Here is a 24,391-nt window from a genome sequence, read left to right as displayed (position 1 = left end):
TCCCCCTATCCTTGATGTGCCTAGAGACAGCACCAAGGACAAGTTGTTCCATTACCTTTCCGGGGATGGAGGTGAGGCTGACCGGTCTATAGTTACCCGGGTCCTCCTTCTTGCCCTTTTTGAAGACTGGAGTGACATTCGCTTTCCTCCAGTCCTCAGGCACCTCTCCCGTTGCCCACGACTTAGCAAAGATGATGGACAGTGGCCTAGCAATGACTTCTGCCAGCTCCCTCAGCACCCGCGGGTGCATCCCATCAGGGCCCACGGATTTATGGACGTCCAGATTGCTTAATTGGTCCCTGACCCAGCCCTCATCAACCAAGGCAGATTCCTCCTCTATCCTGTCTTCTTCTGGGGCCTCAGGGGTCCAGGGCTCCTCAGGACAGCCTCCAGCAGTATAGACAGAGGCAAAGAAGGCATTCAGTAACTCCGCCTTCTTTTTATCCTCTGTCTCCAGGGCCCCCACCTCATTCATCAGTGGGCCTACATTGCCTCTAGTGTTGGCTTTACCTGCAATGTATTTGAAGAAGCCCTTTCTGTTGTCCTTGACCTCTCTTGCAAAGTTTAATTCCAAGGAGGCCTTAGCTTTCCTAGTTGCCTCCCTGCATCCTCTGACAACAGACTTATATTCCTCCCAAGTGGCCAGCCCCTGCTTCCATGATCTGTACACCCTCTTCTTCCACTTGAGTTTGCCCAGCAGTTCCCTGTTTAACCATGCAGGTCTCCTGCTACCCTTCCTTGACTTCCTACCTGCTGGGATGCACCACACTGAACTGCATACAGGGCATCCTGTGGGGCTCCAGAGGTCTTCCTGCAGGAGGGGACATTAGGGATAATGAGCTACACCCGAACTCGGGCCCGAGGAGTTCATCCAACCTCCTGCCTGTTTAACTTCATCCTGGGGTGAGACTCAGGGCTTTATGTCCTAGGTTTGGTGGAGAAGAAATCTGTACACACAAGCTGGCCAGAAGCCCCATTGCACTGCCCATAATTCAGGGGCTGCAGGGACTGCAGTGTGCACTTGTCGATAATTTAGCTGCTGCCTATGAGGTCATCATCCTTCCCCTCTGCTTCAGAGCAGGGGAATCCTCTTGCTCAGCCTCCCAGTGTTAGTTCATCAACCTCCGCTTTCATCAGCATTATTTACTATGGTTCTTTGCTTCTTCCCAAGATAGCAGCCTGGGCTGGGCTGGTAATGCAGGCTAAGCTTTTTTTCTGACATGGATACTTTAAAGCTTAAAAGAAACATTTTTAATCAGCATGTTGGGAAGGAGTAAATAAATTCATGCACTTCCTAATCTTGTGCATATGGTCTTGCAGTTAAGATACTGGATGAAGGTGCAGGGTTTCCAGGATGAGTTGCTGTCTCTGCTGTGGTCTCACAGTGTGTCTTCAGACAGTTGCATTAGCATCTGGGGCTTTTCCACATCTGCAAAATGGAGGTGACATTCACATGCTCTCTCCTTTTTTCTCTCTTCTGTACAGTGACTGCAGGGTTTTTTGAGCCCACACTGTTCTTCATTGAAGTTCTGTTGTCCCTCTGTTATTCCTGCATTGCTGTCGATCTCCCTCCCTGTCAGCCTGCACAGATCTCTTAGTTGTGTTAAATTGTCCATCCCTTCTGGCTTGCTAACACAGTCAGAGCTTTAAGTTAGAACTGAGATTACATATTGTTCTGCATCAATAAGCAAACTTTTCCATGAGAAAGTGGACTAAATCACCCCAATGGTACAAGTCCTTCAGCATCTTCCCAGTTTTCCTGTGGATGCCTAGCTGGATGGACAGGTTGCCCCACATTTAACTGGGACTGAGCAGGAGCTGCTTACAGAGAACATCTACACCACTCTCCTAGACCTAGAGCACGTGCAGAGCAGCAGGGACACAGTAATTGAATGTCACCTTGCAATGTCATTGCTCAGTCCTGGGCTGGGTGTGCCTGCAAAGCAGTGGGAGGTTGGACTTGGTGACCTTCCCCTCTGACGGTCCTGCCTTCCTCACCTAGGTGGGTGGTCAGGGTCACTCATCCTTTTATTAAGAGTTTTGAGATGATTCTTTTTGCTTTCCCTAAAGCCCCAGCTGCTGGAGCAGGTGATTACATAAGACTACAGTGAGAAGAATGAGTGGCTGTCATCTTAACAGAAACTGTTTATAGCCCCCACAGCTGGGGAGAGGCATCTCAAAGTAACCCTTGGGCTCAGAAACCAGAAAGCAAAGAGAAAGATTCCAAATATATATATTTTTTTAGCCATCTTGTTTCTTCTGTCAATGTTACGGTTTTGGGGGCCTAACTCGTGATTTCATACACTTGGCATTGGCAGTACTTCTGCTGAACGATCTGTTCTCCTTACATCGCATAGCTGGACTGAGTGAAAACCAGTGAATTTTTAAAGCTCTTTCAAGTTCTTCCTGAGTCTGCAAAGGCAACCGGGAAGGGGATCAATACTAGAGCTGGAGTATTTCTGCTAGGTCAGCTTCCCACCCATCCTGCCTGAAGGGGACAGAAGAATAATCCCATTCCCTTCTTCCTCTTCTCTGTATCAGCTGTCTTAGGGGCTTTTTAGAGTGCCTTTGGTCATTTATCAGTGCTTTCCTGCTGAAGGGCACAGTCTAACATGACTATGAACATTGTTAGTGGGAGAGGTTGTGAGAACCACTGTGATCCCAGGTCCTGGCGTTGGGGCTCTGCAGTATTTCAGCACATGAAGCGATTGTTTTCAGTGGCAGGCTTCCTGGTCTGGTGGCGTTTGTTAAAACAGGCATTTATTGGGAGATAACGGTAGGGACTGGCCTATTTAAATCACAGCTGAGTTTTATACTATAAATTGCATCAACTTTTGGAGCGCCAGATTTCCCAGAGACGGTTAATTCCTGCCTGACTAGGACCCTGTCTCTGTTCCAGAGTGTGCAGTGGTGGCTGATTTATTTTACTGGGGGTTTTCATCAAAACCTCTGGCTTGAACCTATACAGCCCTGTGTGACTTGGGTTCTCCCTTTACATGAGATCTCCCTCTCTTCCTGAGTGTTAACATGATAATAAAGGTCAAATGAAGCATTCCAGCCAACATATCCCTGATCTAGTTAGGAAAAGCTGATGGCAGTCTAGTTTTGGGGTGAGGGAAGGGTTGGGGGGGGCAATACTGCTGTGTAAGGACCTCATAGCCTGTACAAGGACTTTCCTCGCTTGGCAACAGCAGGTTGATGTGTAGAAGGCACACAAGGCTAGAGCTCTCCTTATGTTTGTTGCCCAGAAGCAGCGTTTCTTTCAGTCATGCTTGGATCTTATGGGGATGAAGAGCACAGCCAGAGAGGGAGGCATATGCTTATGAAACCCTAGCAGCTGTGTGCAAAGGTGGTGGGATGTGAGATGCTCCTGCAGCCTCCCTGGGGCAGTCCTGGGGAAGGGGCCCTCAGCAGGAGTGGTGGCTGCATGTTTCAGCCCATCCACAAGGTTCCCATGTGGCTGGAGGTTAATGTCCACCTTGTGTTGTCTGACGAGGTTTTGTTACCCTTTGGCCAGCTGACCCTTTCCTTCTTTGAGGGAGGACACTGTTTTCCAATGCCTTTTCAATTACTCTTGCTCAGAACAACGAGCCCAGTCCTACCTGAGCGAGCTGTGGTTCCTGGCTCTCGCTGGCTGAGCTATAAACCCAATTTGGCATCTATTGACTTGGGAAGTGTTAGGGTCCAGCATATAATTAATAGCACTTTCCTCCTGGGGTGCAAACTGAAGCTGATGTGCTGTAATTAGGAACACACACAGGCTCAGGGGGTGATTTGGACATGAAGTTAATGAACTGTAAGTCCCTGTAGCTGCAGAGGAATTTGGGCGCAGACTCCAAAATCAGCTGTGGAGGGAGAGCTGGAAAGCTCTGGAGGGGACAGCCGGGGGGATCATACAAATCAGACCCCAAAATGGGCTAAAGCAGGAAGATAACACACAAACTACTCCGAAGAGGCTGTGATAGTGCATGGTGGTTTGTCTTCTTGTCTGGCAGTTGTTGCCTCCTCTTGCTCTGCGATTGAGGTCCTACTCCTGCTCGGAGAGCTATGGGCAGTGCTGGTGGCTGTATACTCTTTGCAGACCAAGCTGCTAGTTTTTGAGCTTTCTGAAGTGAGTATTGCTGGAGAAGAGCTCTGCAGAGACCAGTGGGGAGAAGTGGGAACAGAAACAAGTCTCTGATTGGTAGTGACCTTGTGTTAGGGACCCATGGCAGCAGTAACACTGAGACTTTGAAGGCCACCTGCCCCAGCAGGATGCCACCACTGCGGGGCTGAGCACACTGCCAGGGACCCCATGTCCACTAACCACCTTTCTGTGTCTCCCCAGCTGTCTGTGACCCACCGTGCCAGAACAAGGGCTCCTGCAGCCGTCCCCAGGTCTGTACCTGTCGCTCGGGCTTCCAGGGCTCCCGGTGCGAAGAAGTCGTTCCGGAGCAGGAGTACTACCCGCCCAGTGCCGCCGCTGCCTTCCAGCACCCTGCAAGCTCCCTCCAGAGGAGGACCAGCACGGCAGGGCGGGACACCTCCCTGCGAGGGGCTCAGGCACCCATCCCACGGCACCTCCTGGCTGTGTAAGTCAAACCCAGTTCCCGGCAGGTTGCTCGCCCAAACCCACAGGCAGCTAACGCCATGCTAGGTCGGGCCATAGCCTCTGCTTTGTGAGACCAGGCAGCTTGGCTCCCAGTGGAGGCTCCTGCCCAGGCTGTGGGAGCTGACGGAAGGGGGTCGGACCCTACTGTCTCTCCAAGGGACTTGGTTTGGCCCCAGCACTGTTCATGGCCCCCAGGCACATGCAGGAATGGGATAGTCTATAGTGGTGGTCCCACGGTGAAGGAGGACCATGAAGCTCAGCAGTTTGCCCTTGTACAGTTGGTGAGCAGCGTTAGCGATAGCAGCAGAGTGGATGAAGGGGTGGGGGTTAAATCTCTTTCCCAAGAGGATGTGTTTAGAGCAGTATGTCCAGGTCGTATCCATGGGAGGGTACATAGATATGAGATGTGCTGTTGAATGCTGGTATGAGGAAAGTGATGACACTTGGAGATGTCTCCTGGCAGACTCTAGCCCTTATTGAGCCACTTATTCCCTATTTCTGTGTCACCCTGCTGTGGTGTGGGTCATTTTGGTACCCAGGCAGGTGCCTGTATATTGGGTGCAGAAGAAAAGATGGAGCTGTTGGAGCTCACAGAGGTCTGTGCAGAAGAGATTCTGTGAGGAGTGTGTTAAGCTTGGAATGACAACTGTGGCATCATCCTGTCCTTTTGGGTGAGGAAGAGCTTATGGCTTCAGTCCACCTGCCTCAGGTCGGGGCTGAGGTGCTCTTGTACCCAAGCTGCAACTCCTCCACGCTTTGTGTTGTATGAAGTCTCTCTGGAGCTGTGGGTTTTCTCTTGAAGGAGGCGGGAAAAGTGCCTTTCCCTGACAAGCAGCTCTGTAGTGCTGGCAGTTCAGTGAGGATGGGGAGGTAGGAATGGTGCCTGCTTGCTATACAACAACCCACACGTTTGTTTTTTTTAAAATCACCTCTGCTTTTCTGTAAGAGTCCATGGACCCGGGAGCAAAGTGTTAGACTGCACCACTCCTAACGGCCCCTGTTGTTCTTGCTGCTACTCACCCAGTTGCTGGGCCAGAAAGACTGGCTTTGTTGGTAGCCACCACAGCAGAGAATTTGCACGTGGCTTCCAGCAGAAGTACCTCAGTCGTAATCAAGAAGACATTACAGCAAATTACAGGTGCCTGACCAGGAGGTAACTTCCGTTTCTCCTTTTCTTCTCTGAGCTGTTTTGACTTTCTCAGCATCACTCAGAGCTGCCCGAGGAGAGGGCAGGTCGGCCTTTGTTTTTCTGTATTTCTGCAGGTTGTTTTTAAAGCATCTGTTGCACTTAAAGTAGCTGTTGCCTTTCTGTCTCTTCTGAAGCAGATGCAGTGCATGGGCTGGAGACATTTCTAGACACTTACTCTCAGCCATCTACAGTTTGGAGGGGCTCAAATGTCTGACTAGGAATTGACTGACACGAAGTAGTTCACTGAAGCCGGCATATCTTGGTGCCCAAATGAAAGACTATCTGATGGGAACCAAATTCAGGCAAGACAGAGGTGATGCTGGCAGGGAGAGATGGCCAAGCCCCTGTCATCGCTGCCCCAAGAGAGGCTCAGTGCCTGAGCAGGCACGCAGCCCTCGCACGTGCCTGCAATCCTGGTTGTTGCTGACAAGTTTCCCTCCAGCAATGAACTCCTCCTACCCCTCCATGCCACCGCTCTGTGCGCAAGGACTGGAGGAGAGCAGTGCCCTTGGAGGTACAGCACCTGTTGAAGTCTTTCCCGGTAAGGAAGATGACCTCAGGCTCTGTGCAGAGGACAAGGGGCTATGTGGGCACTGGCAGAGCATTCCTGTCCGGGCAGTCAGACACAGCGTCTAGCGATCGCTGAGCTGGGATTGCTGAATGCCCAGCTGCCTGCTGTACCCTAAATCCTCTGGCGCTGTTCCAAGGAAATAAGACTCCATTAAGGACCGTGCTGTGCCTTTCCTCCTTCCCTCCCCACGGAGGGCATAGGACGTTGCCTTATCCCACAAGATTCGGGAAGAGCATTTTACGTTCGTCCTTTGCAATGGCCGCAGGTAGGACCATAGGACATGGCCACCACTGACTGCCTTCTGGAGCTGTCCTGTGCTGTGGCTTTCCTGCCCAGGCGATGCGTAGCAGTGCTGTGCAGGCAGGTGTGGGGCTGCCCGCACCCTGGCATCAATCTGCATCGAAACACCTCTCTTCAGTCCCTGGACATTTTCCTGTACAATTCAGTTGCTTGGGTTTTGTCCATGGACCATATAACTGATGGCAGACAACTGGCATGACCTAAAAGTCACGCTGCTGTTAGATGGGTTGTTTCCCGAATATTTTTAAGTGTCCCCTTCAGCCTGCCAACTTCTGGGCTAGCTGTGGAGCCTGTAAGAATGAGTGTCTGCAGCCAAAGGCTTGCTCCTGCTGCTGTTGCACCCGGCCGTGCCCTCCCACTGCTTCCCTTGCACTCGCGTTGGGGCTCATCTGGCCCCTGGGTAAGTTGGCTCAACAAAAAACTAGCAAACAAACACGGCAAAATTAAGGATAATTTTCTGCCACTTCAGTGTGCTAAATTGACTTATTGAAAGATTACATGAGGACCACAAGGATTGGACAGAATTGCAAGGCTAGCATTGCGGGGGGAGGAAAGGGGTGGACTCCCCTTTCGGTGGAAGCCACTTATTAGGTTGGTCATTTGTCTCATAAAGCCATGCTCTCAGACTTGTCTGAACTTGGAGCCTGCTTCTTGCAGTTACAACATCATCTATTTCTGTGCTACCACTAAAGTAAATTCTGTACTTCTGTATCAGGCTTTCTCCATACAATCGGGCTGTAGCAGCAAAAGCAAGAAGCATATTGGCCTTCGCAGAACTGGGTAGATCTTGCTCATATTTGCAAGTATGAGGATGGGTTTTTAGGCACTGCAAACTCGGGGTCATCTTCACTGGAGTTCAGTTCACTGTCAAGTCTGAGAGGAACAGCTTGGGTTTTGCAGTCCTTGGTCTCCTCCTGGATAAGGATGGGTTGTGCTGGTGGGACATTGACTTTTTCTAGTGGGCCCACCATGCTCCCACAGAAGCTGATTTGCTTGTCTGATTTATTGATAAGGAAGAGGTAGAAGAAGCTCTTGGGTTTCTCAGTGGACAGAGGACACTGGTGGTTCCAGGTCAGTGGTTATAAGCAGACAGTGAGATCCAGGACAAATGACCAGTCCCCAACCTCCCTGCACATTCGCATTGCTAACAAGGAGGAGTAGAGCAAGAGTGGGAGCTTATAGACCTCTAAGCCTCGTCTTTCTGTGTCAAGACAGGAAATCAATTGTCACATGAGTGAATTTGCTTTCTCCTTTAGTTTATTTGTGTGTATATTTGCTTTATTTGTGTGTGTTTGCACAGAGGTAGCAATCAGAAGTTCTGAAGTCATGCACTAGAACAATGCTATATTAGATGCCATATAAGCATGAAACAAAACCCGTGAATCCCCCCAGAAACCTGCTCACTAAGCAGAGATGGAGTTGATTTTGATTTCAGTGTGTTCTGGAGCAAGTCTTCAGAGAGAATTAGGAGAGCAGCCTCCTAGGTTATTCAGGATCTGCCTAGACCAAAACATTCCCCACTTGCCTGAGTGGTTGGGCTGCTTTAAATTGTTTCTTATCCTCGGCTAGTTGGACTTGCTGCTTATGATGACTGCCACTTCACTGTGGAGAGTAGCCTGCTCTGGAGGTAGGAAGTCTTTGGGAGTCTGGAGGAGCCTATAAAGCCTTGGTGAAAATCATGATGAGGAAGCTGCCTGTTTTCATGGCCCTGTTTCTGACAGATGTGCTCAGGCTCTCCAGAGTTCATGCCTGGAAACAGCAGCAGTGATGCCTTCTGCAGCTTCCCTGCGAGGAGATCCCAGGAAGCATGACTGTGACAGCAAAGATAAGTTACTGTCAGTCTTCTGCCCTCAGCCTTGGTGAGAAGTAGCAGCTCCTTGACCAACAGGGTTGTACTGGTCATATGCAACTGGTTGTACTGGTTGGTTTGTATTTGCACCTGGCAGATGTGAAGGTTAGCAAATGGATCTGTGGGCATTCCCAGTGTAGCAGTCATAGATGCATTTCTGGGCATGCTGGCAGTCCTGGGAAGATGGGGACATGGATGTCAGCGTGAGCATTGTGCTGAGCACAGGTGTCAGTGTTGCCGTGTTACCCATAGCCATCAGTGCCTCTGTTTGGAGGGGTACTGGGGAAGAATCACTGAATCCTTGGCTTGCCCATATGGTGCATGTTACCTCTTCTTCCTGGGACTAAAGAAGAAGACATACCCAGCCTTATCTGAGCTCAGCACTTGCCCATGGGAAAACACGGCTAGGAGAAGGCCAGCTCTGGGTTTACTTTGCTGACGCCAGAGCTGGTGATGCTCAAGCTTTCATCCCTTAAAATACAGGCTGAGTACGACTTCCCAAGTCCCTTCAGCAGGCCATGGCTCAGCAGAGGTTTAGAGCCGGGCATCTGAGGGAGCCTGTGGGGACTTGTTAGCTGCTGCAGAAGCTGGGAGGCCCTGGCGCTGTGCTGCTTGGAACAGAGAGTGCTCTGGAGAGCAAAATCCTGGGGGTGTTAGAGGCCCTCCTAGCATGGACTAGCTGCAAATCCTCCCTCTTCTTGATCTCAGCCTGAATCTCTGCCCGGAGAAGCAAAGCCCCGACAGATGATTGTGCGGATGGAGCTGCACCTCAGCCCAGAAGCTGAGCTAAATGGAAACAGCTTTGTTTTCCTAAGGCTGGAGGATCAGCAGAATTCCTGTTTATTTAGCAGGGAGTGCAAAAGGCTTGCTCCCCTGCCCCTCGCTGTTGGGAGGGACGGCCAGCTGCCTCTGACTCTGGGCAGCATGTGAGGAGGGTCCTGCCGCTGCCACCCGAGAAGGTCCCTCCTGTAGGAGTGCTGGGCATGGATCTGTAACCAGCATCTCTGCAAGGGAGCCGTGCTGCCCAGATGGGATGTGTGTGTGCTGGATGAGGGCTGCCTGGGAAGCAAGGCATCCTTCCTCTTCACCGAACAGAAGAGATGACTGGGACCTGCAAAGCATTTTCCCAGCAACCCAGGTACGGGAAAAGGACATAGCTGTGGTATAAGGTGCTGAGCCACTGTGCAGACAGCTTAGTGTGGCTAGGCTCTTGAGGGCAGGGAGCTTCCTCTGAGAGGGCTCTGTTTAGGCAAGGCAGTTGCTGGGAGCTGCCTGGTGTTTTCAGGATGGAAAAGGAAGAAGGCTGAGTTGTGACATGCCTGCCCCACTGACTCCTGATCTCAGAGCCTCCTCTCCAACACCCTGGAGGAGACATCTCCGCCCTTCCTGAGGAGAGGAAGGGCTATATGCCACCCTTGAGGAGTTGTGGCAAGTGCTCCTGGCCTGGGGACACCAGGAACCTGATGCCAGTAGGGAGGCTCTGCCAAAATCTCTATTCTCTCTCCTGGAAATGAAGGACGAGAACAGCAAGGAGCAAGGAGGAGGCAAGATCTTGGGTGTGCAGCAGAGGTTGCTGGATGAAGAAAGTATATTTCCCCCCTTTTGAAAACTGGCTGAAATCAGCTCCTGTTCTGGTGGCAGTCAAATGTCTAGCATGGTCCTTTGCAGAGGAGAGCGGAGCCCATGGTGGACGTAAAGCTATCTGCCCTGGGATGACCACTCGGAACATGACATTGAGAACTGTGGCTTGGCAAAATCAGCTTGATTAGCTTGTTGTCATTGAGGACTAGCAGATAAAATGAAAGTTCATTGCAAGATCGCTTGCTTTTTAAAGATGCTGCTCCAAACAGAAACAGATTTGTCTTAATTGTTAAAGCAGGATCTGAAGCCTCTGTCTTGCCAGCTTTGAACTTTCCACATTTATGAAGAAAAGGGGAGCTTTCTTACTGCCTTACTTGGGTTGCTGCTAAGTGTCGAGGACTGTTTGTCCACAACACATATAGTGCTAGGAGGAAGTCTGTGCTTGCCACGCACCTACTGATCACACCTCCTGCTCTTCTGCTCACTTATGACTGTCACTCACTTTCCATTTATGAGGGTTGCAATTTATTAATACTCAAATAGCAGAGAAAATAAAAGCTGACACTGGCTGAGAAGCCCCTCTGTGTAAGTGCATTCCCATGGCATGGGCTGTGGCAGGTTTCCTACTTTGTTTGGGATGGGACCAGCCCAGGAGATCCATAGCACGTGACGTTGAATTCCTGGGGTAAAACACTGGTGCCAGCCTTGCCTTCCACCACTGCAGCATGTTTGTGCATATTTTCCCAGTGCAGATGAGCCCCTAATTGCATCTTTCTAAGGTGCTTCCCTTTGGCAATATAGTTTTCACAAGGTGGCCAACATTTACATTCCTTGATCCAGAGCCAACTTTAGTAGATACCTGAGACCTTGTTAAAAAACTGAAACTAAAAAGCCAGTGCCACTCTGTGTGAGAATATGTGAAAAGAGATTCCACTCAGGGCAATGAGATCTCCATAAGCTCCACATCTCGGCCCCTCTCCTGCTTTGACATAGTTGAAAGCACTTGGCAAGCTGGCTGGGAAGCCTAAAGGAAAATCTCAAGCTACCCAAGAGGAGCATAAATGTCATTTTTCTTATATAAAAGTACTTCTATTTTTAAATTACATGATATACCTTCTCTAGCCTGGCACCAGATACAGTTGCTCTACTTTCTAGTGTTTTAAATCTGTCAGCACCATTCTGGTTTATGTGTTTTATGTATTTACTTTCTAGGGGGTTGCATATGCTTCAGAGCAGCAGGAGGATAGCTGGCTTCTCAGGCTCCTTTTAAACTCCTAATACGGTCTTTACATTAGGCCTGGTTCTTCTGCACCTCCTTGGGAGCCATTCCTATAGCTGAATTCAGCCTCTAGACTTTGGGAGAAAACATCCAAATTCGCTTTTCTTTCTAACTGAAAGAAAAATGTTGCTACTGTCAGCTTAGTCTGAGACTACATGCAGGAGAGCAGGGTGCAGGGCAAAAGCATTGTACATGTGGTAGGTGAGGTAGTACAGAAAATCCAGTTTATAGCCTGTTTTATAGACTATACATATATCATTTGGGACATTTATGACAATGCAATTTATATAGCAGTTGTATAAAAAAAGAAAGATGTTAGAAGAGTGCTAAGGCCACATGATCAAACGCTAGAGAGTTTTTCCCTAATGCCTGAACTAGGATTGTCATCCAACTTGCTTTCAGCTCCCTTGTGCATATGGATTACGCTGCAGTTTCTCATACCTGATCGTTTGCTGCCTTATTTGGTTTAAGCTGGTACTTAAGCAAAATCAAAGCTGTTCTCTTTAATTTCGAGGGTTTTCCATAAATCATCAACAGCTGGCAGGACACAAGGGATGAATTGAAGCGGATTTGGTACAAGGAGCGGTTGAAATGGAAATGTAGATGTCGCCATATAAAATATGCTCGTTCTCCTCTCCTTTCTTCAGAAGCACCCTGAGAAGTACTGCCCTGAGTGCCTGGTTCTGGATGGGATTGGTACCCAGCTCTCCACACCAACACATTTTTGTCTCACTTGTGCAGAGGCTCTCTTCAGGGACACAGAGAAGCTAAACATATAGGCAGGAACTAAGAAGAGATTCAGGCTGGAAAAATATTATCCGTTACAGCTGAAGGGGAAAAATCCTCCATGGGAGGAAGAAATCTGGAAGAAGGAGATGCTGAGATTTTGCAGAGTAGGAGTGAACAGCAAATTAGGCAGAAGAGAGTAATGCAGTGTGGCCACGTACGAGAGACCGACGGTGCTTAGGACTTTGGAGGCAAAAGACCCGAGCTGCATGGATTTTTTTCCTGCGCACCTTGGGGTCCTGCACTGAGTCAAGGTATTCCTTATTGCCAGAAAAGATCTTGACAAATTGGAAGGAATTCTGAGAACTACAAAAGGAGGGAGGGAGCCGAGGGGAATGGTTAACAGACCCACATCTGCAAAACTCAGCCAAGCGCTGGCCTTGGAGGATGGGGAGCATACTCAGAGGCTGAGGCTATCTGGAGGGGGCAGACAGTGTGTATTAGGTTGCCTGTAGCCTTGGCAAGGTGGCCGTGCTAATTTTTCAGCTATGAGGCTTTCTACAACAGCAAAGTGCCAAACTCTTCCAGGGATGTAATGACAGGTTGATAACAACACTGGAGCTCTGCCTTCTCCATTGCTTTGGAGCTGCTCTGCAGAGGAGCTGGAGCCCAGGTGCTGCCAAGGCAGGTGCAGCCTTTCTGCATGCTCTGGAGCCCTTCCCACCAGACATGTCATGAAACCTACTCCTCCCTGCTGGTCCTTGGTGTTGATATTGAAGGCCACGTGGGAGAGGTGTGAGAACAGATTCGTGGTCACGGTACCCCTGGGAGCACTGGCTTTGCCACCAGGCATCATGCATACATGGCCAGGAGCACTCCTGGTCCCCAGCCAGGCTCTAGTCTTCTGGCTACTGAGCAACGGAAGGGATGGAGCCAGTGCAGAACAGTACAATCACTGGAATGTTCGTTCCCTGATCCCTGGCAGGGCTGAGACTTCGAGAGTGGGCAGCAAAGTGTCACATCCCAACACAGCTCTCATGGCTGGAGTGCTGCAGGTGAGGGAATCCTACGTGTGGCAGAGAATGGAGATGTGGGAGGAGACCTAACTACATTGAGCTAATAGATCCAAAGGCCAGGTGTCCTGCCAGGTGTTCAACTGTTATTTTAGATCAAAATATGTCTTAGATCCACAGTGTTCCCAGGATGAGTAGGAGACTTCCCAGCACCTTCCGCTGTAGATGAAGAGCCTCCCCTTATCCAGATGAGAGCACTACACACATCTCTCCACCTTATTGCTCTCATGCCCTCTCTGTGTGTTTGTGTGAAGGCGCAAGCTCTTCAACCCACTTGCATGCCTGGGATGAGAGAGGCTTTGCCTGCCCTCTCTGTGTCCCATGTAGAGCCGGGGGCAGGCAGCTGGCTTCCCCCGGTCTCTGTGTGTGGGCGCAAGGATGAATAAGCTAAAGTGTTTTTTCAGGGCTTTGAAGTTGGCAGCCTGGTGGAGGGGATGAGTGTTGCTAGTCAACAAGATGGAAATTAAATTCAAGAGTGCTTGTTTTCTCCCTGCTGAACGAGGGAGACAAGTGACCTCCCCACAGCCGGCGGTGAGCTTTTCTTTGGCAAATGCCTCTGCAGCAGGTTTCATTAGACGAGGGCTGGGTCCTCATCTCACAGCTGTTGTGTCTTGTGGAGACAGAGGGCCCTTTGGGCTGGAGATCTTGGTGTGCTTCTGGGCACAAGGGCAGGCTGATATGTTGTCCTCTCCTCTTGCATGCCTCTGCCCTAAATACAGGACCCTGCTTCTCACTTTACTGTGGACACGGAGGGAGGAGAGTGGCAGTGGAGACATTGCTGTGGCTGGTGGTGGCGACTGAACCCTCTGTGGGCTGGTCGCATTGTACGGCAGACAACCCAGCTCTCCAGCTGTGCCAACATCTTACGCCTGGTTTTGTGATAGTGCAAAAGCTGTGGCTGTGGGGTGATGTCTGCAGTAAGATGGTGGTGCTGATGGAGACCTTCATGTGACGGCAGCTGTCAGGACACTTCTGGATGGGCCTCTTCTCACCAAGGCGTGAGAGCGGCTGTGTGACTGTGTCTGGCAGCAGTGCCATGCCTGTTGATCGTGCTGCTGAACACCAGCCCCTGCATGCAGGCAGGGGAGCCAACTGGAGCAGCTTTCTTACCAGTTCAGCCCAAAGGAGCATGCGGCTGAGCTGGGGAGAGGAGGGCTGCACAGCCACCCATCTCGCCTGGCACTCACCGCACATGCCGCAGGCCAGCCTGAGCGGCTCTGCCAGAGGGGTGGTAGCCTGCCTGGCCTCCCTCTCCTTCTAAATCCATGTTTTAGTCTACAGAGTGTGCAAGATTTGGCCCAGATGTGGCATATGTAATGGAGTAGCCTGGCCTGGTTCCTCTGCTGGCTCCAATTGAAGCTCAGAGTGGTTGCAGGCTGCATTTTGATTTTTCTGGGAGGCATTAGCCCACACTTCAGCTCTGTAGACAAGCAGACTGCAAACAGCTCTTCATCATGCTTGGCATTTGGAAGTCATGATTCTGGCCACTTTATGGGTCAGCACTAAGGTCTGATGGAACCAACCAGGAGCATGATCTGTGGCTCCTGGTGACAGCCCGGTGCCATGCCCTTGCACAGGGCATGTTTCTACAGCCTCACTGGGCCAGGCAAGTGCTGTTCCCATGCTTGGAAAGCTGGACTCCTTCCAGGGAGTCAGTTGCTCGCTCCTGAATACACGAGAGCAAAGAAGAGCACTCGCAGAGTGGCAGGTGGCATGTGTGGCAAGGGAAGGGCATTTAATATCAGCAGAGAGCTGTGCAGAGATGTGTGAGCAGCCACTTTGGCTAAGGAGCAAATTAGACCCCCAGAGGCTGGTTAAAGAGAACCTGTTCACTGTCTATGTGCTTATAGAGGTTCACTTATGCAGTGTCTGGCAACTCCTGAGCAGATAAAAACAGTATTCACAGCTCATCTCCTTCTCCCTCTTTGTTCTCATGCACTACACGGCAGGCTGGGAGCCAGCTCAGGTGGCCCTACAGCACCGGCACTGCTTTGGGAGCCAGAGGAAGGAAGATGCCAGGGTGGTGGTGGTAGAGGGACTGAGCTTGGTGACATGGGGCAGACACCTGGTGCCTTTGCTGTCCCATGGACTTGCATGTCTGTTGCTGAGGTTTGTAGTGAGAGATCCAGAGGAATCTCGGCCAGCCACTGGTGCATATGTCAAGTGGAGCAGGGATCTGCAGTTACCACTGCAAGATGGCACAGGAGAGAGCCCAAAACGAGAGCCATGTGGTCTCTGTGATAGCCCCTTTCTGGCCGTGGTGAGGGATAGTGGTGTCATCTGGGTGCTGGACTCACATGACTCGTGGGCATGTGCTAGCAGCATTGAGCGTGTGTGTGGGGCAGGGAGCCTGACCCTTGTTCCTGCCGGTAGAGCTCCACTTTGGCAGTGCTCTTTGTGCCCAAGGCAAAGGGTGTTGTCAGTGGCACCTCTGTCCACAGGAGCTCTCGAGGTCTCGCAGGGGAGGGAGGATTTGGATGACTCCCTTCCTGCTTGCCCAATGACCTGACTGTGTGTGAGCTATGCTTCTGGCGCTACGAGGTGGCAGGTGAACATGTGAGGGGAAACCTTGGCAGCTGAGATCTGTTGTGGTAAGCAATAGGGTTGCCACTCATCTTGAAGTCCCCATGACAGTCCAGGTTCCTGTGTCTGGTGTGCCATCTGGCATGAGATCTGGCTGCAGGTGACTGTGAATCAGGCACGAAGGCACCTGGATGGTCATTCCTGTGGCCTTCATGGTACACAGGTCCTGCTTGGCTCAGCCGGGAAGGTCTCCTGCCTGGGGGAGACCTGGTGGCTGCTTCTCCTGGCCAGGAGAACTTCCCTTGCCTTCCATCAAACCCTGGGGAGCAGGGGACTTCAGTGTCCCTCTCACTTTCACGGAGGGTACCAGGACTGAAGGCAGTCGCAGGAGGGACAGTGGGAAGCCTGAAGCAGGCAGGTTTCAGAGCTCTCTCTGCTGCTTGTGGGGATAATAAACTGAGCCAGGATTTATGGACATAATGTGGGTGGGCTTGAAGTCAGGTGCCTTGTATGGTGTGGTTTCCCCCCTCCTCACTGAGTCCTAACAGAGCTGTCTTCCTTGTCAGCATGTTTGTGAGCTAATTGATAATAAACTTGAGCGCTCTCTAAGCAATGCCTCCCCTGTGCTCCGGGGCTTGGAGCCTGAGCCATGAATCCCGTCTGCCTGCTGAGGAACCTGTTTGGAGTCCAAGAAAGGGGAAGTTTCTGGTCTGCGGTCAATTTGCTGCTTTCCAAGGCTGGCTGCTTCTCTCTCCCCCTGTAGACACAGTCGCTGGTGTTGAGGCTGCCCATTCTTCTGCGATGCTTTAGTGGAAAATCAGCAACTGCCGAGCATTACAAAGGGGGAAGTGAATCACTGATTTTGGTCCCTGTGGCCCCAAGCAGGGAGGGCATCTAGCCAAAGGGACAGGCAGACAGACAAGACAGACACCGAGTATATTGTTCAGCGTTTAAAAACCAGGAGAGAACCCGCCTGTTGTCCTGGCAGGTTATCAGGGGCTGAGCATGACTCAGCCCCCATCCTGGCAGAGCCTTCTCTCCTTGGAGGCGTGCATGCAGGCTGGGGGCTGGAGGATCTGGGATGGACTTACCAGTGCTGCAGCAGCTCCCCTCCATGGGACCCTGCTCCCAGCCCTGTGGGCAGCACGCTGTCTTTCCAGGTAGCTGGAGGCAGCAGTCACGTCCCATGCAGCAGGTTGGTTGTAGCTGGAGAGATGGAGCTGGTTGAGCTTGGACTCTGGGATGACGGTTGCTTGATGAGGGTCTCTTATCTTCAGTTTTGTTTTGGCCAGCACTGTCCCACTCTGTTATTGCCCTCCTGGGAATTGCGCTCTATGGTCTCTATCATCTCTCCCTGATGCTCAGCAGGGTGCAGATTTGTTTCCAGCTGGAAGAGTGACTTTCCGGTCCTCATCTGGCCAAGGATGCTTGTCTGGGGTTAGCACTCCTCCCTGCTGACCACACTGTCCAGGATTCACTCTCTTCACAGTGCCTTGGGCCATCCACCCTACTATGGTCAGTCGGGCTTTGTCTGGGGAGAGGGCGAGGCAGGCTGGATGAAAAACCTGTAATACTCCTGTGGCACTTGGCTCTGCATTTCCTTTACGCAAACACAAAAAACACCATTTCTCAGCTCACTAGTGATCTGGCCAAAGTCAGCAGTTGGATGAATAGTGGCTGATAGAAGCTAAATCCAGGAAAGACTGAGGTGTTGCTGCTGGGGAGAGGGAAGTGCTTTGAAGAGTTTGCCACCTTTGCCTGCAGCCCCAAGGAGGATGCCTGGCCTTAGGTTGCTACAAGAAGCCACAGCTGTATACCAACCTGGATTTCCTGTGGCTTTTGCTTACCCAGAGAACCACGATCATCAAAAATGATCAGAGATTTTAAAAATGCTTTCTACATACAGTGGGTTAGAAACACAGTATTGTTTTCTGGACCCCGTTGTCTCAGTGATTTAGACTTGGTTATTGTGATTCTGTGTACCTCGTCTTGAAATTGCAGGCTTTTAAAAAAACCTGTGGTTGATTCAGAACACAGCAGTCCTCATGTTCATCTATGTGGTTGCCGGCAGTCTGCCAGCTCAGTCTTCAGTGGGGTGAGAGATACCACTCACCTCCTCTGGGCAGGGAGCAGGCACCTTGCAGGTTCATCTGGGACTGGGCAGGAGAGCCATTGTATCCGGGGAATACAACATTTTTGTACCTTCTCTAGCCTGCTGTCTCTAACGTAAATATAGAGCAGAGTGTAACTGGTAACAAAACCTATTTAAAAGCATTTATACACAGACAAAGGTGCAGTGGTAGGTGTGCAGTTCCCTTACTGGATGTCATACAGGTGTCATTTGGATCCTGCAGGGATGTGTAGCACCAGAACGTAAGGGACCAGGTCTCCCTTGGTTCTCCTGACTTCTGCCATGTGTCCTCAGGGGCTTATGGGGAGTCCAGGTCCTAGACCTGCACCTCAGAAGAGGGCAGCTACAAGTACTTGTTGGGTAGTTTTGGACTGTTGTAGATGCAGCTCACTCTGTCTGCACAACGCCCTCCCATCCTCAATCTCTTTTAATTTTGGTTAGCGCCTAATACCTGTAGGAGTGAAACTTCCCATGTGCTGGTGATGGAGGTCTCTCAGCCATTGACCTTTCAGCTGTCAGCCTGGTAGAGATCAACAGGAGCACACACATCCATGCTCCTGGAAGGAGAACGCTGCTCCCTCTACCTTCCCTCCTTGACCTGTGTTTCCCCTGGACCACTGCTGCTGTTAGCCAGACACCACAGAGATGGGCACCCCAGGGCATCCCAGAAGGAGAGGTGTCCTAGGGGTCTGCATGCTGTTTCTGCCCCACAGGCTGTGCCTGACACAGAGAAAGCTGTCAGCAGCTCTGATGGATGAAGAGCAGGGAAACCAGCTGCTTGGCAGGAGGTCGCCTATAAAGGAAGAGACCACTGCCTCTTTGCAGGGATCTGTGCTGGCCATGTGCCTGGCTGGAAGAGTGGAACTGAGTAATAATACCGCACGGAGAGAGGCTGTGAGACTGAATGAAGGTGAAGCCCTTGGACTTTAAGTGTCCTGGAACATAGTCCTTGAGGTCTCAACCTCCTCTGCCTCTTCAATGCCACTTCCCTGAGCCAGTGGAGGCATGGAAAGTGATAGCACAAGCTGCCCACTCTGCTGATCTGGAGCTGCCCCATCTGTTTTCCATCCTCACTCTTACCCTTAGGACAGCCACAACAGGGAGAGAACTTATGGCAATGCAGATCCCTGGGAAATGGACAAGCTCTGGCCATATATATTAAAATCCACCAGATGGTCAGGGGTTGCTGATGCCTTCTGGCCAGGTCTGTACTGATATGGTGAGCTCAGGTCCATTCCCTGAGACCCTTCAAGCAAGCCAGTCCCCATCTGCCCAGTGTGGACTGACTGAAGATTTGGAGGAGAGGAGCTCTGTTTTGTATTCCCTGACCATGAGCCAGCCGCTTGGCATGACTTGGGGATGGACTGGGACTGACAAACTGAGATGGAAAGACGCCCTTTGCCATTGATTTCTGTGGCCCGGGGTAGGATGGTGTTACTCAACTCAGTCTACAAATCCCAGAGCTCATCTGCCTAGAATAGAACCAAATAAACAAATTAATTCAAAGCAAATCTCCCTCCCTGCGCTGCGACACACACTGGAATGCTTTGCCAACAGGATCCCAGTAGGATGGCTTTTCCTCAAGTGTTGCAAGCCATGGAGTAATGTTCCTCCTCCATTTTTCATTTGTGAAGTTGGCACTGTCCCTCGCAGTAAGCGCATATAATCCACTTTTCTTTGTAACTGAAATGATTATTTTATTTAAAGCCCTTCATATGTTGGGGTTTTTTGTGTTTGTTTGTTTTTTTTTTTAAATCTGATGATCCTGGGAATGACAGGAGTTGTCCGTAAGGCCAAGGGGTGGAATTCCTTCAGGCCTGCAATGGGTAGCGCCCAGCCAAGCCCTGCTACTTGCACGTAGCATGCTCCCTTCCTCAAGGATAGACATGATGTGAGTATTTTCAAGCACAAGAGCTGATATTCCCCTGTCTTGTGCCACTGGTCGCCTTCACCCAGCAACTCCTCAAAACTCAGAGCTGAAGTTGCCCTCAAGTGACCAGCACTAGGACAGTAAGCGTTGCTGGCCTGGGGAACTCACCTCTTTTCCTTGGGGTGCTTCCATCTATGCAGTAAAAGACCTAGGAACCCCAGCCACGTTCACCCATAGGACTATGCTTGGGGTCTCTCACCAGAGATCAGAGAACAAATGTGCCTGATCTTCCAGGGCTTGGTAGCTCTCATCTAGTGTCCCTAGAGCTCCATACAGCTCTTCCCTTATCACTAACAAAACCAGCAGTAGCACACCAGATAACGAGGCAGTAGGTAACAGGCACCAGAAGCCCCTTCGCTGGCAGCAGAGTTGGATTAGTAGCTCAGAAATGTGTGGGTGGGTCATGCCCGGCCCCCCATGGCCATCAGGGGTAGGTGGTACTCTGCAGAATCTCAGGAGAGCTGCTGAAAGAGGCTGGTAGGGGCTGAGGTAGGACTGAAATAAAGTTCACTTCTTTGCAATTATTCTGGTTAGCCTTGCTGTTACTGAAAAACAAGCACTGTTTGCTGTCCTCATCTCAGTTTAGCTCTTGATTTTAACAAGACAACAAATATTTTTATCAGTGGGTAATAATCTTGTTATCAATCTGTGCTGTTTGACCAATCCCACTTGCTCTGTCTCCATCCCTGAATGACCTGTAGCCAGACTCCACTCCAAACAGTGTATGAACCTTCAGCCTGCAAAGCTGGGTGTCTGCCCAGCAGCATGGATTACCTCCGCCGCTTCTTCTCAGGACTCCTGTTCATGCTGCCTCCCAGCAGCTCAGCCACTCATTTTCAAGGTTGTCCTGCATTAGAAACAACTAGGTAATGAGTATCTGGACTGGGGACTTCTGTCTCTGGGATATAACTGTTCATTCTTGGATTCCTACAGCTCACGGCCAGAAACTATCAGTAGATCAATAGATAATCTAAACTAACCTCCAGGACAGCACAAATTATGCATCTTTAGTTATATTTCCACTGTTCCAGTCATAGCTTATCTCCCAGCAGCACACTTTCTTCTCCTGAAGCAATGGTATCAGGAATTGGGGAATCCACTACTGGGGTGTTGTTTGCAGAAGGAAAACAGCTATACTGCTGTGCATGGGCATGATTTCTAGTAGGGAATCATTTGGCCTCGGTTTGCAGCTGTTGTTTCACAGTTTGCCTTTCTTGGTTAGATTACAAGGCTGTTTACACCTGGCGTTTTGTTCCTGTGGAGAAGCCTGTGCCCTGTAATCAGAGCACCTCTTCATCTTCTTTTTGCTAAATTGAAGAGATTGAACACTTTAGGATTCTTACAGGAAGGTATATTCACCAGCCCTCAAATTACTTTTGTCATATTTTTTCTTGTGTCCTCTCCAGTTTTTCAACATCCCTTAGAAGATGTGACATATTTCACATCAGAACTAGATGTGATATTTTAGCATATATACTCCCTGCTGTGATGAGGATGTGTAGGGAGGCAAAAGTACCTCCCTGTTCCCGCAATGTTTCACTGCCCTGTCAGGTCATTGAACTGACAGTTCGTATTTAATTGCTTGTCATTACCCCGAAATGTTTTCAGAGTTGCTGGTTTCCAGGATCGTCTCCTTCTATCTGCAGCTGCTGCCTGCATTCCTTCTTCCTAGAAGTGTAATTCTGTATTTGGCTCCATTAAAATCCCATATTGCTTGGATGGATTTACCCTCCACAGTGATCCAAACTGCTCTGTATGATTGCTCTGTTCTCATCACGATACACCACATTGCAAATTTTTGTGTCAGCAGCACACATTATCAATGTTGATCGTATGTTTATTTCGAAATAAAAATATTTATTTCCAGATGAAATCCTTGAATCGTGCCAGGCCTTGTACTGATCACCCTGGAACCCATCTAATTCCTTCCCCAGTGACAACTGCTTCTTGTGTTCTGTCACACAGCCAGTTTGTTATTCATTTCACATGTGCCTGATTGACATCATACTGCCCTGTTTATTTTTTTATCGGAATAGCACAGGGTCTCAGCCTGTAGGTGTGCATGTATGCAATTCTAGCGAATGATGAAAATGGACTCCTTTGACCAGTTCTCCATAGATGCCATTGACTTGACCTCACTTCCATATTCCTTTCCTTTAGTTCCCAGTTAATTGACCTGTTCATCATATTTTCCATTCTGCTGTTCAGGGCTGATTTTGGGCTCACTGGCTGACAGTCACCTTGTGTATCGCGCTTGACCTGTTTGAATACCAGCACAGTATTAGCTCCCTTTCCATCTCTCCAAATCTTACCCTCATTCTAAGCCATCCAAGCCAGGAATGTCAGCGAGCCAGAGCTGCTGTCAGCCAACTCTTGTTGGATCATCCAGTCCTGTTGGGTTTAGAAACACCTCCCCTGTGCCAACTGTGACAGGAAAAATGGTGACAACCATAAAGTGGGATGGACCTCTGGGCACTTTGCTGGGACAGAGGTAGTTTGCCCCAGCCATTCAGTCAGAGATGGAGGTGTTGGACAGGGTATGCAGAAGACTGGTTGGTGCTTAAGTTTGGTTGCAGAGGAATCCAAGTCATGGACTTTCAAAGAAACGCAAGGGGCATATGGGCAGCCAACCTGTTTTGGCCCCTGGTGTACTAAAGCTTTTTTCCTTGCAGATGGTGCAGCCAAGAGTGAGGGAGGTGTGCTGGTAAGCACAGAGCACCCTCTTGGAAGCTTAGTGCTGCTAGTCAGTAAAAAGGAATGGGGGCAAGTGCAGTAGAGCAAGATGTGCTGTTCTGTCGGTTTAATGCAAAGAGCTTTGCCTAGTGGTCTACATGGCTTTATCACAGAGTGTAAGAAGTGTGACCTTGTGAGCTGGATGGCTTCTGCATGCTTAGTGCCCAGAAAACACCAAAAGCCATAAATGCAATTACTGCAGAAAGTTGTAACTGCATTTACAGGAGTGAGTTCTTGGTCATTTTCTCCTGTTTGTGACTCTCGTGGGCCAAGTTTTGTTTATTTGCTTGGCCTGGCTTCTCTTCTGACTGCCTTGCTGTTTTTTCAGTGCTTGTTTGGGGCTGGAAAGGCAGGTCCTGAGAAAGCTCCCACCATAAGAACCAACTGATTTGGAGCTGCTTGTGTTTGCTGAGGGAGGGATGTGGTGGGGTAAGGAGCAGCCCGTGAATGCGATGGGCAGACAGAGGTGCTGCAAGGCAGCCGGGGTGTCCCTGTGGTGGGGCAGCCTGACGTGACAGTACAGGGCAGGTATCTTGGTGAGCACTGTGCCCTGCCAGGCTCAGGGCATGAAGCACAGTCCTTAGAGTGAAATGGTGCCATCGTGATGACTGAAAGCAGGTGAGGAGTGGGACCCTGCTCAGGTAGGCAGAGCTCTGTGTCCAGATGGTGGCGCAGGCAGCTCGGCACAGGGCTTCCTGGTGGACAGGCACTGTGGGTCAGCGCAGTTATCCTGAGGAGTATCGGTTCATTTTTATCTCTTCCACAGGACTCAGAGCAGAATTGGCTCTCCTGTCTCCCCCCAGCACATAGGGCCGTCACGGACTGTCCGGCGCTACCCAGCCAGCAATGGCCAACTCACCTCTAACGCACTTCCCAATGGGAACGGACATGAGCAGAGCAGCTCTGGGCCACACATGGTTTCCCAGGAGCACACCTTGTCTGCAAGGGGTAAGGCCTCCAGGGCTGTCACTCTTTTGGGGTTTCTTGTTGGGGTGTTCTGGCGAAGGGCAACGGTGTGACTGGGGATCCCCAAGAAACCCTGGACTCCCAGGACTGTGCCTCTGAGTAGGATGGAATGGGAAGGTCAGCATGGGCATTGCTGGAGTTGGTGAAGAAAGAGACCCTACCGAAGGAGGACAGATCAGGGGAGCAAAATGCTGATGGCAGGGGAGCGGAGCCAGGGGGCTGTGACGGATGGCTCCCAGAAGTGTTGAACATCACCCCAGTGCTGCTGCCCTGAAGGGGGATTGCCTCAGTCTATAGGAATGGTGTCTCCCCACTTCCTCCTCAGTCTAAGTAGCCCTCAAGGTCAGATTGTGCAACCAGCATCTACTTCTTCCCTTTGGCTGCCCCCTTGGTGCCTTCTCACATGAGCAAGGATCAGGCCAGGCTGCTGGGATGTGCGGTTGCTGAGGCAGAGCCTCAGCAGCTCCTCAGCTAGGACAGATGCAAGTTGTCTTCTGCAGCTTGGCTCCCCCTGAAGCTGTGCTTCCCCAGGGAGGCACCATGTGGCATCTCAGCCCTTATGAGTAGGGCCGTGAGCCTGACTGAAGCTGTAATCTGAAAGTGAGGATTGAAATGGGGAGAGTCAGGGGTGAGCACACCAAGGGGGGCACCCACAGAAACAGCTGTCTCACTGGGCAGGGATGGAGGGCTATGGTGTCGAGCCAGCTGGTTCATGGTTACACAATAGTTCTGCCTGTTGTCCATTTTCCGCAAGCCCCCAAGAGCTCTGAGTGCCATTTCCCCCCATATCTAATGTGAGGAGGGTGAGGGACCAGGAGGGAACTGCAGGTAACCGCAGAAGGTCAGGGGATGCTTACAGGGAGACATTGGTTTTCTGAAGCCCTGATGCTCTCTTTGATGGTTACCAGTGTGGCTATTCGTGTGGGGAGCCTTCCAGAGGTTTAAGGGC

The 24,391-nt window shown here is 50.6% G+C and overlaps 1 protein-coding gene across 4 annotated transcripts in view; it reads left to right on the top strand.

Annotated features, from left to right (window-relative positions):
* Positions 1 to 24,391, top strand: part of LTBP2 (latent transforming growth factor beta binding protein 2) — a 75,591-nt gene that overhangs the window by 10,711 nt on the left and 40,489 nt on the right. For all 4 annotated transcript variants that reach the window (XM_068397329.1, XM_068397326.1, XM_068397327.1 and 1 more), the window contains exons 3-4: positions 4,328 to 4,571; positions 23,243 to 23,424. In XM_068397329.1, coding sequence (XP_068253430.1) covers positions 4,328 to 4,571; positions 23,243 to 23,424 — 426 coding nt within the window. The remainder of the gene's footprint in view (positions 1 to 4,327; positions 4,572 to 23,242; positions 23,425 to 24,391) is intronic.

This window comes from Nyctibius grandis, chromosome 4, assembly GCF_013368605.1.
Source record: "Nyctibius grandis isolate bNycGra1 chromosome 4, bNycGra1.pri, whole genome shotgun sequence".
NCBI classification, from domain to species: Eukaryota; Metazoa; Chordata; class Aves; order Nyctibiiformes; family Nyctibiidae; genus Nyctibius; species Nyctibius grandis.
Note: the sequence above shows the minus strand (reverse complement) of the source record. Positions and strands in the feature narration are given on the sequence as shown.